The sequence below is a fragment of the Stigmatopora nigra genome, unplaced genomic scaffold (assembly GCF_051989575.1).
Source record: "Stigmatopora nigra isolate UIUO_SnigA unplaced genomic scaffold, RoL_Snig_1.1 HiC_scaffold_26, whole genome shotgun sequence".
NCBI classification, from domain to species: Eukaryota; Metazoa; Chordata; class Actinopteri; order Syngnathiformes; family Syngnathidae; genus Stigmatopora; species Stigmatopora nigra.
In genome coordinates, this window is record NW_027551605.1 from 682,127 (window position 1) to 695,155 (window position 13,029).

At 40.2% G+C, this 13,029-nt stretch overlaps 1 protein-coding gene across 3 annotated transcripts; it reads right to left on the reverse strand.

The window, feature by feature from the left end:
• Positions 1–956: 956 nt before the first annotated feature.
• On the reverse strand, positions 957–10,565 carry prdm1c (PR domain containing 1c, with ZNF domain). Of its 3 annotated transcripts, none has more exons than XM_077711552.1 (7): positions 10,478–10,565; positions 6,683–6,931; positions 5,427–5,546; positions 4,395–4,647; positions 2,181–3,139; positions 1,972–2,100; positions 957–1,885 (listed from the first exon to the last, which is right to left on the reverse strand). In XM_077711552.1, exons 2-7 carry the CDS (start codon positions 6,902–6,904, stop codon positions 1,307–1,309), a joined length of 2,262 nt encoding a protein of 753 aa, XP_077567678.1. In that variant the 5' UTR covers positions 6,905–6,931; positions 10,478–10,565; the 3' UTR covers positions 957–1,306. The 3 variants fall into 3 exon arrangements, with proteins under 3 accessions (XP_077567678.1, XP_077567677.1, XP_077567679.1); XM_077711551.1 differs by lacking the exon at positions 10,478–10,565 and adding an exon at positions 9,415–10,372; XM_077711553.1 differs by lacking the exon at positions 10,478–10,565 and adding an exon at positions 7,900–7,978.
• Positions 10,566–13,029: the final 2,464 nt, after the last annotated feature.

Below are 13,029 nucleotides of genomic sequence, written 5' to 3' on the forward strand. Positions count from 1 at the left end.
CATCTTCTTATAACTCCCTCAGAACTCATGGAAACTTCATGTGTATCTCAACTTAGCATGTTCATGCTTTTTTTTGTAATCATTGAATGAAGTAATAGAAGGCTTTCATTCCATGCGCATCAATGTTCAGTCATACTCAAATTACAAGTTTAGAGGGTGTCAGTTGGCCTTTTGTCCAAGTAGGCTATCCAATGATATGTGATGGAGGGGCCTCCATCAATTCACTTACCGTGATGGTAAATACAATCTGCTAACAGATCCCCCACCTTCCATGCTTCTCCAAAAGTAATATACTCAGTGGTCACATTGTTGGATCCACTTGCACAATGTCCCGGTATTTGATACAAGAGTGTAATCAAGCATTTTGCTTTTGAAAACAATAGGTTTATTAATTCATCAATATGGTTATTATTGAGGATGTAATGTTTTTGTTATTAGCATCTCTATCTCACAGTTCTGGGATAAATACCAAGTAGATTGCACATAGTAAATGTCAGTGTTATCAAAAATAAATTCCTGTAACAATGGGGAAATTATTACAATATGTGGCTTTTCCCAAGTATTTGTCCATTCTATAAAATATATGGCGACAGCTAGATGTTATTCTCTGTATATTACTTTCCATAAACACTAACTCCCGTTGTAATTTTCATGAAAATTAGTCAGTTAAATAAATTCAACGCTGTATTTAAAAAAGAATATCCTCCTATATATTTCGTATATGTTTTATAATACCCATACTGACATAATTACAGTATGCATATTATAAAATGTATTTTTTAAAAATACCTTGAGTCTGAAGCTAGCTGCACATTCATACTGAAAGCTAGTTTGCAGACAGAAGGCTTGACGCATCTTGAATATGTCTCTGCACCCCATAACAGGAAGTTTTTCTATGTCTACAAGCCCTTACGTCAGCAGAGCTTGTTCACAAAAGGCCACCACTACACAAACAATGGGGTTTTCCTCTTCACACAGTCACACTTATGTTTTATTTTTATCTTTAATTGGAAGACATAGGAAAACATCCATCTCATTCCGTAACTGTTAAGAATAAAAGCTGTCTTTATGGGCAACCACACATTTGGCTGACATAACAGAACAGTGATGTTTAATGTCACAAAACCTTGTTCGTATACATGCGTAAGAACAATTTAATAACTTAGTAGCTTTATATACATTAAACTAACAAAGTCTTAGGCTGTGCTGGTGGAGTCTTGATTCTTCACGTGCAACAGTTCTTTGTAAATGAGGCTTTACCTCAAATAGGGCTTAGCCAGACAGCTGCTGACTTGACTTGTAAGGATTATATGGCTGGATTACCAAGGCCGTCTTCAGTCTCTGACATGCTGCCTGACTCACGCTTGATGGTGCTTAGATGTAGAGGTAAAGGAGATCCGTGGCGAATTTGCGTTCGTGAAACTCTCTTCACTGAATCAAATAGTTCAGAAACCCCTGTAGCCCTCTCCTGCCAACTGAAGGGCCGAGAATCCATCCTTTGTATGAGGTCAAGCACATCCCTTTTGTCCATTTTGGCCTCTGCTGCCATGGCCTCAAGATGCTCGGCCTCTTCGCTCACATCGAACCTTTCGATTTCTGAGTTGACTCTCTGGAGCTCCTCGGGGGAATTGAGGTGCGGAGAGGAAGGCGAGAGAGGGCAGAAACCCCGAAGATGTACCTGAAGGCTGCACTGGTGAAAATAGGCACTGGGGCAACAGGGACATCGGTATGGACGCTCTCCAGTGTGGAGGCGTTTGTGAAGCTTCAGGTGGATGAACTGAGTAAACCGGGCTGGGCACACCTTGCACTGGTATGGCCGCTCACCTGAGTGCAGCCTTTGGTGCGTCTTCAAATTACTGGTGCTACTGAATCGCTTGTGGCATACCTGGGTAAAAAGAAGGATGAGGTGATTTGATACCCTTCAATATTTATGCCATTCTTATCCACACATTGGATGAATAGAAAACTTACCTTGCATTCATGGGGCTTTTCTCCAGTGTGAACTAGATAGTGTTTCTGCAGATGAGCCAGTTGTGTAAAGTTCTTATTACAGGTCTGGCATCTGAAGGGGCGTTCTCCACTGTGCACTCGCAGGTGGACCTGAGGATGGCAGATGTTGATATTCTGGTCCTTCAAACCATACTAGTCTGCTCTAATTCATCATGTATAGTCAGTCATACCTTCAAGTTTGACAGTTGGCCAAAGACCTTTCTGCAGATATTGCACTCGTACCGGATCTTTCCATTCTGCCTGGTGAGTGGGTATGACAAGGTCTTGTAGCCACTTACATTATCCTCTTTTTTGCCCTTACTGAGGTCCATTGCATGTGTGGTGTTGCTTGGCAAGGTTGTCGTAGGTTTTGAGGGGGTGTGGTCGAAAGAAGCTGCCATACCCAATGGTGGTGAGCACTCATCAGGGATGAGAGTTTTGCATGGGTTGGTAAACAATGATGTAAGGGTGGATGTTGATGGTAAAGGGAGGTCAGCACCACCTGGATGCTTGCAGGGAATCTTGAGGTTGTCTGTTTTTTCAGATGTGAGGTTCTTTTCATTTGTGGTATCCCCATTTGGGGAAGGGATGAGGTCTTCTTTGGTATTTGATAGTGCAACTGTAAAGTTTTTGTTCCCTGAATGGTGTAGGTTTGCATAGCCATCAAAAGGCAGTAAATGAGTGGAGAGTGTCAGGTAGGATTTTAGTCGATCAGGGTAGGACAAGTAAGGGTGAGGTAGAATTCTGTCGGGGCAAGTTGTGTAGTGAGGAAGGTAATAGGGAGCGTGCCTAAAAGTAGGATAAACACGATCCTGGACTGAAAGTTCTGGGTAAGGTTTGGCTAGAACATGGCTTGGGTTGTGCTGGAAATTGAAGTGCAAATTAGAAGGAATATGATTACTCAAAGCGGACTTTTTGGCGACTGGAGGGCTACAAGATGGTAGAGGAGGCAGGGATGGATATCTATGGATGGATTCAGAATGTGGCTGAATTGGGTAGGCAATTGGCAAAATTGAGAAGTTACCCTGAGACGAAAAACTGTCCATTTGTTGGTGAATGTTAGTAAGAGGTTTTGATGGTTCTTCTCTGAGTATTTCTTTCACACTGTGTCCTCGTTTCTCTGTTGTCTTCCTTTGTAATTGATGTTGCTCTGTTGGCCAAAAGAAACAATGGGCAATATTATCTCTCTGTTTTAATTTAGCAAGGATTTTGGTAGAATAGCCCTGGATGTGTATTATAATGTTAACTGTTGTACTGCACGTTCATAATACTTTCCCACTCCAGTCCTGTAGATGGTAATACTGTTTGTCAATGTAGAAAACCTTCAAATTGTTTGTTGTACTTGAATCTCTGTCCCACTTGGTTCCATCAAGTAAACTCTAATCCCTCACATTTCCATCCTGAATCACACCACCAGGTGGCTTGGCTAAAATGTTTCAATATGCTCTGACAGATACTTGACAACTGGAAGCAAACTTAATCTGAACCAATACACCCTTTTCCATGTCAACACATAGGTTGCTGACAAGTAGTACTTTTTCAGCATCCTACCCTGCCTGTGTGTTTTACCTATTATTGTTTAACATATTTAGCACACACAAACACACAGTGCAACTCTTATCTACCATTTCCCCCTGGGTCACCCCCCTCCTTGCCTCCAACCCTGGGCAAATAAACAGCCGACACTCAGTGAGACATCATTCTGTCAACGGGTTGCCCAGTCAGGAAGTTCAAGTAGTCACTGGAGCGCTTCCTACTTCTCCTCCTCCTCCTCGAGAGCCGAATAAATAAGAAGAGTCGTGCCAGTATGCTGTCAACAACTCAGGGGACCCTACATTTGTCAATATGCTTGTGTGGGTTAGTGTATCATTGAGCATTTTGTATGGATGCCTTTCACTTCTTGAAGCACGTGCAGTCTTTGTGCTTGTGAATGGAGAAGCACATGCTTTGTGGGGTAATGAGATGACAGCTGTGTTTCTATATTGCGTTCAAGAAGAAACTGACACAAGACCAGAAATTGGTCTCGTCTTACTTATAAGGACTATGGCTACACCTGGGAACGGACCCTTCATTCAGGGGGTCTACTCTCTTTTTGTCCCCAGTTAACAAAGGGCTGTGGGCGTAACTAGTCACCTTTTAAAACATCCAAACAATAGCGCCTGTCAGTTGGTCACTTGTTTGATTGCAAGTATCCTATCTCACCAATAAGCACGAGATTAGTTCACAATTTAAACTGAGAATTTTGGAATGCTATTGTAGTGGCACCATTATATATAGAAAGGAGTCATTATTTTTCAGGGATTTCAGATTTTGAAGGGAGTTAACATAAATGTCTGTGTAAAAGTCTTAATGTAAAAGTACTCTTAACTAGATTATAACCGTAAAATTTGCAAACAGCTACTTACCAGCACAGTCCATATTTAGCTGCCCTAAGGGTGGGTAGTTACAACGCTGGGCAAGTTCTGAGCTGTACCACACCAACATCTCTTGGCCCGGAAGAAGAGGCTTAATGGTGTAGAAGTAGATGTCCAAACCACTCTGGCATGCAATCAAGTTCTGCTCATTGATGCAGCAAGCAGGGTTTACATATCGCATCCAGTTACTCTTTTCTTGGTTCAAACCATCCAGGATGTGGTGTAAAGTCCCATGGGAGAAGACCTGCAGAAGTCATACACATATTCAGTCGCTGATGACTAATCAGCTTTATGACGTGGTCTCAACCCGAAACTATGAAGTCACAGGCCACTAGATGCTCTTATGGTAAATGCGATAGAATCTCTCAGAGAGTCACCAACTGTCTTTACGGCAAAAAGTAGCGCAGGAATTTTTTTTAATGGTGTTTAGACCCCCATTTGCTTCGTCATAGATGAATCATCAATTCTCAATGTATTGACTTGTGAAAATTCAAAGTTGTCTTCACATTTTCTCACTCACAAAACATTTTAGTATTACACAATCAGGATTTGCTTTCACATTTGTCCAAAGGTGCACTTCCATGAACAGATGATTTAATTGATTCAGGCTTATTGAGTTTTACTTGTAACTTTCGAAAGAACGTGAGAAAGTGTCATGAAAGCTGTCCAAATGCTGCTATTTGGAAACACTCGGTTCTCAGGCTCAAAAGCCACTTCCTTTCACTGCGTCAGTAAGTAAGTGTTTGCTACTCTGGAAAAGCGCGGACAATAAGTACGACGTATTTACTGGCAGAGCCGACAGAGCGCAGTGAGAGTAGAAGTTCTGCGTCACTGAAACCAAACAGCTGTGCGCCTATTATTCTCCTACAGCCAGATACAGTGTGCATTCAAACCCCAGAGATGTCAGACTTCACAGGAGACAAAAGCCACAACAGCTAACCAGTCCCACCACACCACCACATAGATGTCTCAGCAAAAGGGTGTGAATAGTTTTCATAACAAACCACTTTCTCGCTCGCTTACCCTCCAAAAATACTTTCTATTGGCGTCTTTCAGCAGCATTTCGTTGGTGTATCTTTCCCCCACCAGAGGTCCAAATCGTGTCCCCTTTGGTATTAACTCCGTGCTGGTCACTCCAATCACCTGTCCAAAAGAGATGAATAGTAGTTAACAAATTGAAGGCCTGAGCAAAGCATCCAGATGAGTTGAAAAAACTCTAATTAGAGGGATGAACAACTAAAAAGATAGACATTAGTCCAGCTACTACCATGGCTTAAGGGTTTTTTCGACATTTTGGACTACTCATTGGTCATATGCCCTCAAGCCATCACGCCCCATTAAAATAATTACAATTTGCACAAACATGTGTTGATCTCTAATGGAATAGTCTGGTTAAGTTAGTGTGATTCTATTGAAATTGGACTTCTTGATTTTTTTCCACATAACTAGTGTAACATCATAACACTCCTAAAGCATTAAGACATCTCACAGAGAGTGACAGATTGCACTCCTCCCCTTACCCATGCTGAATATTTAAAAAAACAATCACACGTGTAGTCTTTCTTCTCTTTCCCTGCATTAAAATTTCACCTTCTACTCATGTTCTGTCACATCCAGGTGTAAAACGCACCACTCTGCGGCCTGCAGGGTGGAGACTAGAGATAAAGTTTCACGGGCATCCCCTTTTTTTTTACTATAGTCAACGGCACCTTGAGCTAGGCGCTCAAACCTCTGTAAGGCTGTAAGCTCCATAGCAGTTCTCTTGGATCACCGACTGTTGTAACAGATCCCACTCTTTGGTGTCAACTAGACCCCAGACAGACTTCACTAGAAAGGTCAATGTTGTATTATAGCATCTTGACTGCTTCCTCTAATCTTGTCTGACAAGATCTCTCTATACAACATCCAAGGGGTTAATCTTTTACCGTCATGATCTCGCGCCATGAGGTTAAACATAAACCGCCTCGAAACAAACACAATTGCAAATAAAATGATGTAGCTGTCCAACAAGGTGGAGCCTTGGTGCCTCTACTTTGCTTTATGGGGTAATTGAGTACTAGAACAAAAGGTCTGAGAATCTGAGGTAGCTAGTAATCACACAGACCCCAGGCAATGTGCTGAGAGGCTTGGCAATTGTCTCGTGCGTTACCTTGAGATAAAGAAGGCTGAAATTAGACAAGATGTCAAGTATTTCCCACCTGGAAATGGATGAGTGGATGCAGGAGTGACGCAAGGCAGTGCAAAACATATATGACTCAGTGATGGATGAATCGCCTTACCTGAATGGAGCCTGGGCGGCGTCTCAGCGCCAGATTCCTGGGCAAGGATCTCTCGGCTCTTGTCTTTCTGTCGTTTTTAGACACTTCTTCCAGTGGTTGGTCCTTCACAATGTATGTGCACTTCTCCTCAAAGTCGGTCTCGCTCCACGATGTCATTTCAGACTCTGCCATTGCAACCGCCATGACCTCTGTCCTGTGCGGTGACCCTTCAGAGGTTAACATGACTTGGCTGCTCTCAGAGGACGAGCCCTGCAGCAAAAGAAAGATTTAGACATGATTATTTTCTAAGACTTGAATTTGTGTGAGTGTGATTTGTAGATTTAAGACAACAACTAACAACAGAACAAGATTATGACTGAGGATAGAACGCCGTCAGAATTAGAGGAGATGGGATGGCGTGTATTATTTTAATAGCTTTCAACAATACAGAACAAGCTACAGGGCATTTTTGGTAAAAATACTATTAGGTTGTCATGTGCTTGACCCAATTCACCCGACTCATGTAAAACATACAACAATCTTACCATATAATGAATGTGACTACAACTATACTTTTTAAATTGATTTATAATTGGATTTAACTTAGTATGGGAAGAGTTTTTGATGAGATATCCAAGTTTGAAATGTATATATATATATATATATATATATATATATATATATATATATATATATATATATATATATATATATATATATATATATATATATATATATATATATATATATATATATATATATATATATAGTTGATAGTGTAGTATTATTATAATAATCATGTTTATTTATTTGATATCAATTCAGATTATTTTCTTACTTGATAGTTATTTATTGCTTAATCATTTAATATTTTGACCTCAACTCTTTCTTTGAAGCTCTTAGGGCTGATATAGGGCAATATAAATTGGTGACTGATTCATTATCCAATTGCCTCTTCAATCTTTCAGTCTTCATCATCCAGAGAGACACGATGGTGGGAATTTTAACAAGCCAATTGCGTGCAAAGTTATCAAGATAAATTCTTCAAATAAAATAAGCATTGACCACCATATAAAGAGCAGGATAGCAATGCAATAAACCAGCAAATAATGTCAATATTATCCAAAATAGATGGGAAAAAATGGTAAACAAATGTCCCATTAAACAGAGACCAAGAGAAGACATTTTACAAGATGTCACAAAGCTAAAATTACAGTGAGGAGGCAGCAGCCACTTACTTTCCCAGCCTCAGCTACTACCGGACAAACAAACTTCAAAGCGGACCCCTCATGCAGGCTGCCCCTCTGCCCCCACTGTCCCATGCATCCTGTGAAAATCCCACTCACAAACCCCGGAGCTGTAAAGGAGGTTCCTGTGCGCGTCATCCCCCCCCCCCCCCCCCCCCTGCAGCAACACCACTTTCACAAGGAAGCCAGCCGGCGTTCTCAGTGAATCAAGCAGACTTCCTTTAGACCAAATGAGTCTCTGTGCTCTCTTCCTCTCTTGTGTACTGTCTCTCCCTCCAGTTCACATGAAGATTGTAGACAGATATCTCAACCGCAACCCCACCCCCCACTTGCAACAAACCCACGACTGATGGGATGAAACAGTGAAGACAGAAGAGCTTTGATTAAAAAAAAAAAAATACAATGATGGGATATGCCCTCTCTAAAGTGCTTCCTCCTCAGGCTCATCAGGTTGCCTTTCAGATAGAGATAAGATAGTAAGGAAACTTTTCTTTTCATTTTGGACTGGTTTGTCTGAATGATGTATGTGTAATCAAATGTGTGTCAAATGTCACAGACACTATTTATAGTTTCGTCAAATTTTATAAAACACAACCCTTTCAGTCATCATCACACCAATAACTGCAATTAGTAAATTCCTATAATTTCGAAGTACAACTTTAACAAATTGTGCAACATTTAATAATCTTTAACAGTATGTATCCATCACTATTTTGAAGTAGTAAAATCGGACTACTTTTTGAACAAAACATATAAATGCATCATAGCTTTTTGCATCTCTCCATTCATTTTTATTTCAAATATATTTCAATTATTACAAAAAAATCATTGACTGTAAACCTTTATTAGCCATAATTGATTTTAATTTGGAAATAGTTACAACTTTAAGGCACTATTCACTAAACCATACAATTTCTTAGTCAATAAGTAAGATGATCATAAGGAAAAAGTTAAGCCTCTTTTTAAGTTACTCAAGGTAGGTTAAAAAAACCTTTAAAGTAAGAAGATGAATAAATGAATCATGCAGTACACAATGCCTGCGAATTGACATTAATCAATCTAATAAACATTGGCAATACAAAGCTTCATTTTATGTTAAATTAAGCAACTAATCTAACCAACTAAACCTACACAATTGATCAAACAATCTCAAACCATCAACCCACGCGCCATAATGTCAACAACCCTCTGATGGAATCAACTTTTTGTTATGCTGTCAAAAGCTTGCGCGTCGGAATTAGTTTCACATGCCAAACAGTTCAGTCCGAAACCTTGGGATGCCATCAGTGACACAGCACAAAACACCAGAAAAAAAATCAAGACATGAGTCAAATGCACTCAGCTGTGACGTGACCTTGCATGTAACGTCATGAAGATGCCCTTTGTCTATCTCTAAAAAGCTCAGGTGATGCCAAACCACAAATAGGAAAGAACAGGTCATTACTTCTGGAGAATGAACCTTGCATGATCTTCTGTATTAGATGGAAAAGGATGCTAGGCACTTACTGTGAAGCCTTGAGAGGAGCCACACATAAGTGAAGCTGAATGGCGAGCTTGAATAGATGTGAGCAACCAGTGGCTCTTGTCCTGTCCAATCCTCTCTCTCTTTCTCTCTTGTCTGTATCTGGCAGCCTCAGCCTACCTGTTTGTGACTAACTCTACACTCACTTTGCCACTGTGCAACCTCCTCCCCTTTCCCCATGACTCCTCCTTGCAGAGTGTGGAGTGTGTGTGTCACTCTCTTGCCTCGAGGCGTGAGGTTTTCTCTAAAGGTGGGGAGGACTGTGTGTGTGTGTTGGGGGGGCTGTCACCCAGCTATGTCCGGATCAGACAAATACGTCTTCATTCTTCTAAACATCTACTTCCACACGTCTCTGAGTGGAAGACAAGGCATGTGCGCTTTGTGTTCGGAAGTGAAGATTGCTAAAAGGACATGACATCATTTGGGGGCGCGATTGCATTGGGATAGCTGGCAGGCATGTGGGAAGGCATTACAGATAATATTTTACATACACTGTTAATGTCAATATCGAGATGTAGTTCATCTGTGGTGTCCTTTATGGCTATTCTTCCCTTTTGTAGTTATAGTCTTAAGTTGTGCACCAGTACTTCCCTATCATTGCCTGCTTTCTGGTCCTGGGTCTTACTTGGCTCTGCAGCCAAGGTGAAACGTAACATAATAGAAGACAGAAAACACTTCTACACAAACACGGGGTGTAAATACACAGACAGGAGTTGATGACAATAACAAACATCTGGGTCACATAAGGGAAAAAGAGCCAGAAAGGGCACAGTCGGTATATCTCATAAAATCACATGGACAGGACACACAAGAAAAAATAACCAAACACCATCAAAACAAAACATAGTAGCCTGATGTTGTCTTGAAATGAACTGACAAATAACACTGTACCTTCAGTGCTGATCATATGAGCAGAATTTACATCTCTTTGGTTCATTAACATTATGATTTGAAACTAATGTGAAGTTACATTATATATATCAATATCAAAAACATTGGAAAGATGAACATACATTCGATCACATTGATGAAATTAGCAATATTTACCTTAGGGATTTACAACAGATATTCCTAGACTTTGACTAATGAATCTTCCTTTTTCCAAAGGCACATGGAACTATTTTTTTTCTTTAGGACTTTTAAGTCTAATTCTATGTGACATCGGATTAAAAAATGTTGGCTACAAAAGCTTTATGACACCAGACAATTACCTAACAAAAGTGAATGGAAACTCTATTCATTATTTGTATGTAACATTCTTTTATTTCTATTTCCAGGATTAATTATACTGCCTATTATGAAATTAAATGGTGTCAGATAGCTGTCTGTTTTTTGTAGACTCATGGATAAATATATTCATATATAGTTGAATGTTCCAGCTATGTTTTTGGTCGTTTAAATCTATACCGTCTGTTTTGCCACTTTCTTTAGTCCTCCGGCACTACACTGTAACAATATGTGTGTTGTTCTCCATGTTGACATCTCATCCAGCTTTCACTCTCGTCTTCTTTCTTCTTGTCCTGCCGTCCAAAAGCAACATTTACCTTGGCACCTCGCCAGGCCATTCAAGAAGCATCTGGATTTCCACACACATCATTCTCGTGCTTGACACGCGACATGCTGCAAACAACCTGCCTTGTGTTTTCATTCAAACTAGTCTTAACATTTTGCTTTTCTTGCACCCGTCCGTGCGCCACACTTCATTCACATTCTACCTTTTGTGCTATTGTCCTCTTGTTTTCTTTTTTCGTTCATTTATTTTCTGACACATCCTGTCCTGCTCGCCACACCTGACTAAGCTACTAATTACAACTGCTGACATGAACCACCGTGTAATTTAGAATCCGCTTCTCCGTCTCACTATTTGGCTCTTACTCCTTGCCTTGGGTCATCTCATTCATCACCTTCTATTTATCTCCCCTCCTCTTCCTCTCTTAGGCTTCCCTATCCCCATCTTGTCTACTTTTAATAATCACATTCATTGTGTGAGTGTTCATATTTGTAGTTTTATTTTCATTGTACCTGCGTGCTAGATTTGGGAGTTGCCCCAGACGACATGATGCCTGATGATAAGTACTTTTATAGATATGTGACAAATCTTAGACGTAAAAAGTTCACGGGAATTTCATTCCAATCACGGAAAACAATTTAGTTGGCTACTGACCAAGTTGATAAAGTCATTTTTTTTTATGACAGTATAAAGACTATCAAGTGTACATAACAGTAGGGACAGACAGTTCTTTCACAGTCATGATTTTTTCATTAATTCTTAGCTTCATAAAAAGTCACAGGGGGTGCTTGAGCCTAGCCCTAATTCTGACTATAAGCAGGTGACAGGACACACCCTGAATTGGTTGCCAACAAATCGCAGGATGCATATAGGGCACCTGCTTCCACTTCCTATATGCTGAATTTGTGGATATCCACCCGCTATTCACCCCATCCTGATTGGAAAAACAATGGTGAAAGTACATCTTAGTCATCAGCTCTACTGCATATGAATGAAGCCAATTCTAATAATAAAATAGTAAACTTGGACACTTTTCATTGACATTTGTAGCTGTCCGTGGTTATGAATTTAGTCCAAACTGCAAAGTTTGACAGGTTTCCCAACAGGTTTGTTTTTGAGTTTCGTTGTCACTTTGACTTTGTAGCACTCATTCACTTTAAAGGTTAATTACCCTGTCCCCTATGTGAATGTGCTTCACTGATGTTACATTTGTTTACCAAAAATGTAGTCTGAGAATTACAAGAATTGCAACATACAGAGCAGTTAACCACTGTTACCGTTACCACTTGAATCTTTAATATTGACTTTTTTCCCTCTCATCTTATGTCTAGTATCCGTTTCCCTCCTAGTTCAATATTTGATTGGCTAACTTTTACATGTTATTTATCCCTATGTGTTTTCCGGAGGGTTCTGTAGATTGTAATGGTATCTTGACTACAATTTCCACGCTTGACTTTGTGACAGCCTAAGGTCATTTCTCGTCACTGAGATTGAAGGTGACCATCTTGTCACTGTCATCTCCCCTAAGGGTGAATCTGGTGATCTTCAGCAAGGATTCTGGTGCGTTAGCTCTCTTTTTGGACCCATGAACTGGTTGACACAAATTCCCTTTGACTTTTATGGATGACAAAAGAAATAGTTCATTTGTTATCACCTTTACAAACCATTTTTCCTATGGTTGTGTTTTTTTAAACAGTAGGACGCATATAGTAAATATATTCGAATCACCACTCACATTAGTACTACTACAAGTTCTCATTGACATTTTACTACTATTGATGATGCAGGAATGCAGTAAAAGGGTGACGGACACCTGTTTCTTTATCACGCAAATGTATTTTAAAGCTTTTATTTTGCCCATCAATTCTTTCAATTACCCTGGCTCTTTTATTCCTAATCTAATATAAAACATCCCAATATAAAAGCCATGGTGTGACTTTTTGTTCTCGTTCAAGACACCAAAACACCTCACATCATACCCCCCCACCCACCTGGATGTCCACCGACTGTCTTTTCTTCACTGGCGGATGATCTCCTGTTGACAGGTTATTATCATAGTTTGAGGCTAAGAGGAATGTCGCTGTTCTCC

Bases quoted from the DNA above. Each gene is read 5' to 3' on its own strand.
- prdm1c (XM_077711551.1), bottom strand. From the start codon at position 9,441: ATGTGTGGCTCCTCTCAAGGCTTCACA. The intron at 5,547-6,682 runs GTAAGGCGATTC...TCTTTTGGACAG, and splicing joins GCCGCCCAGGCTCCATTCAG to GTGATTGGAGTGACCAGCAC. The intron at 2,101-2,180 runs GTATGACTGACT...TGCCATCCTCAG, and splicing joins GCCAACTGTCAAACTTGAAG to GTCCACCTGCGAGTGCACAG.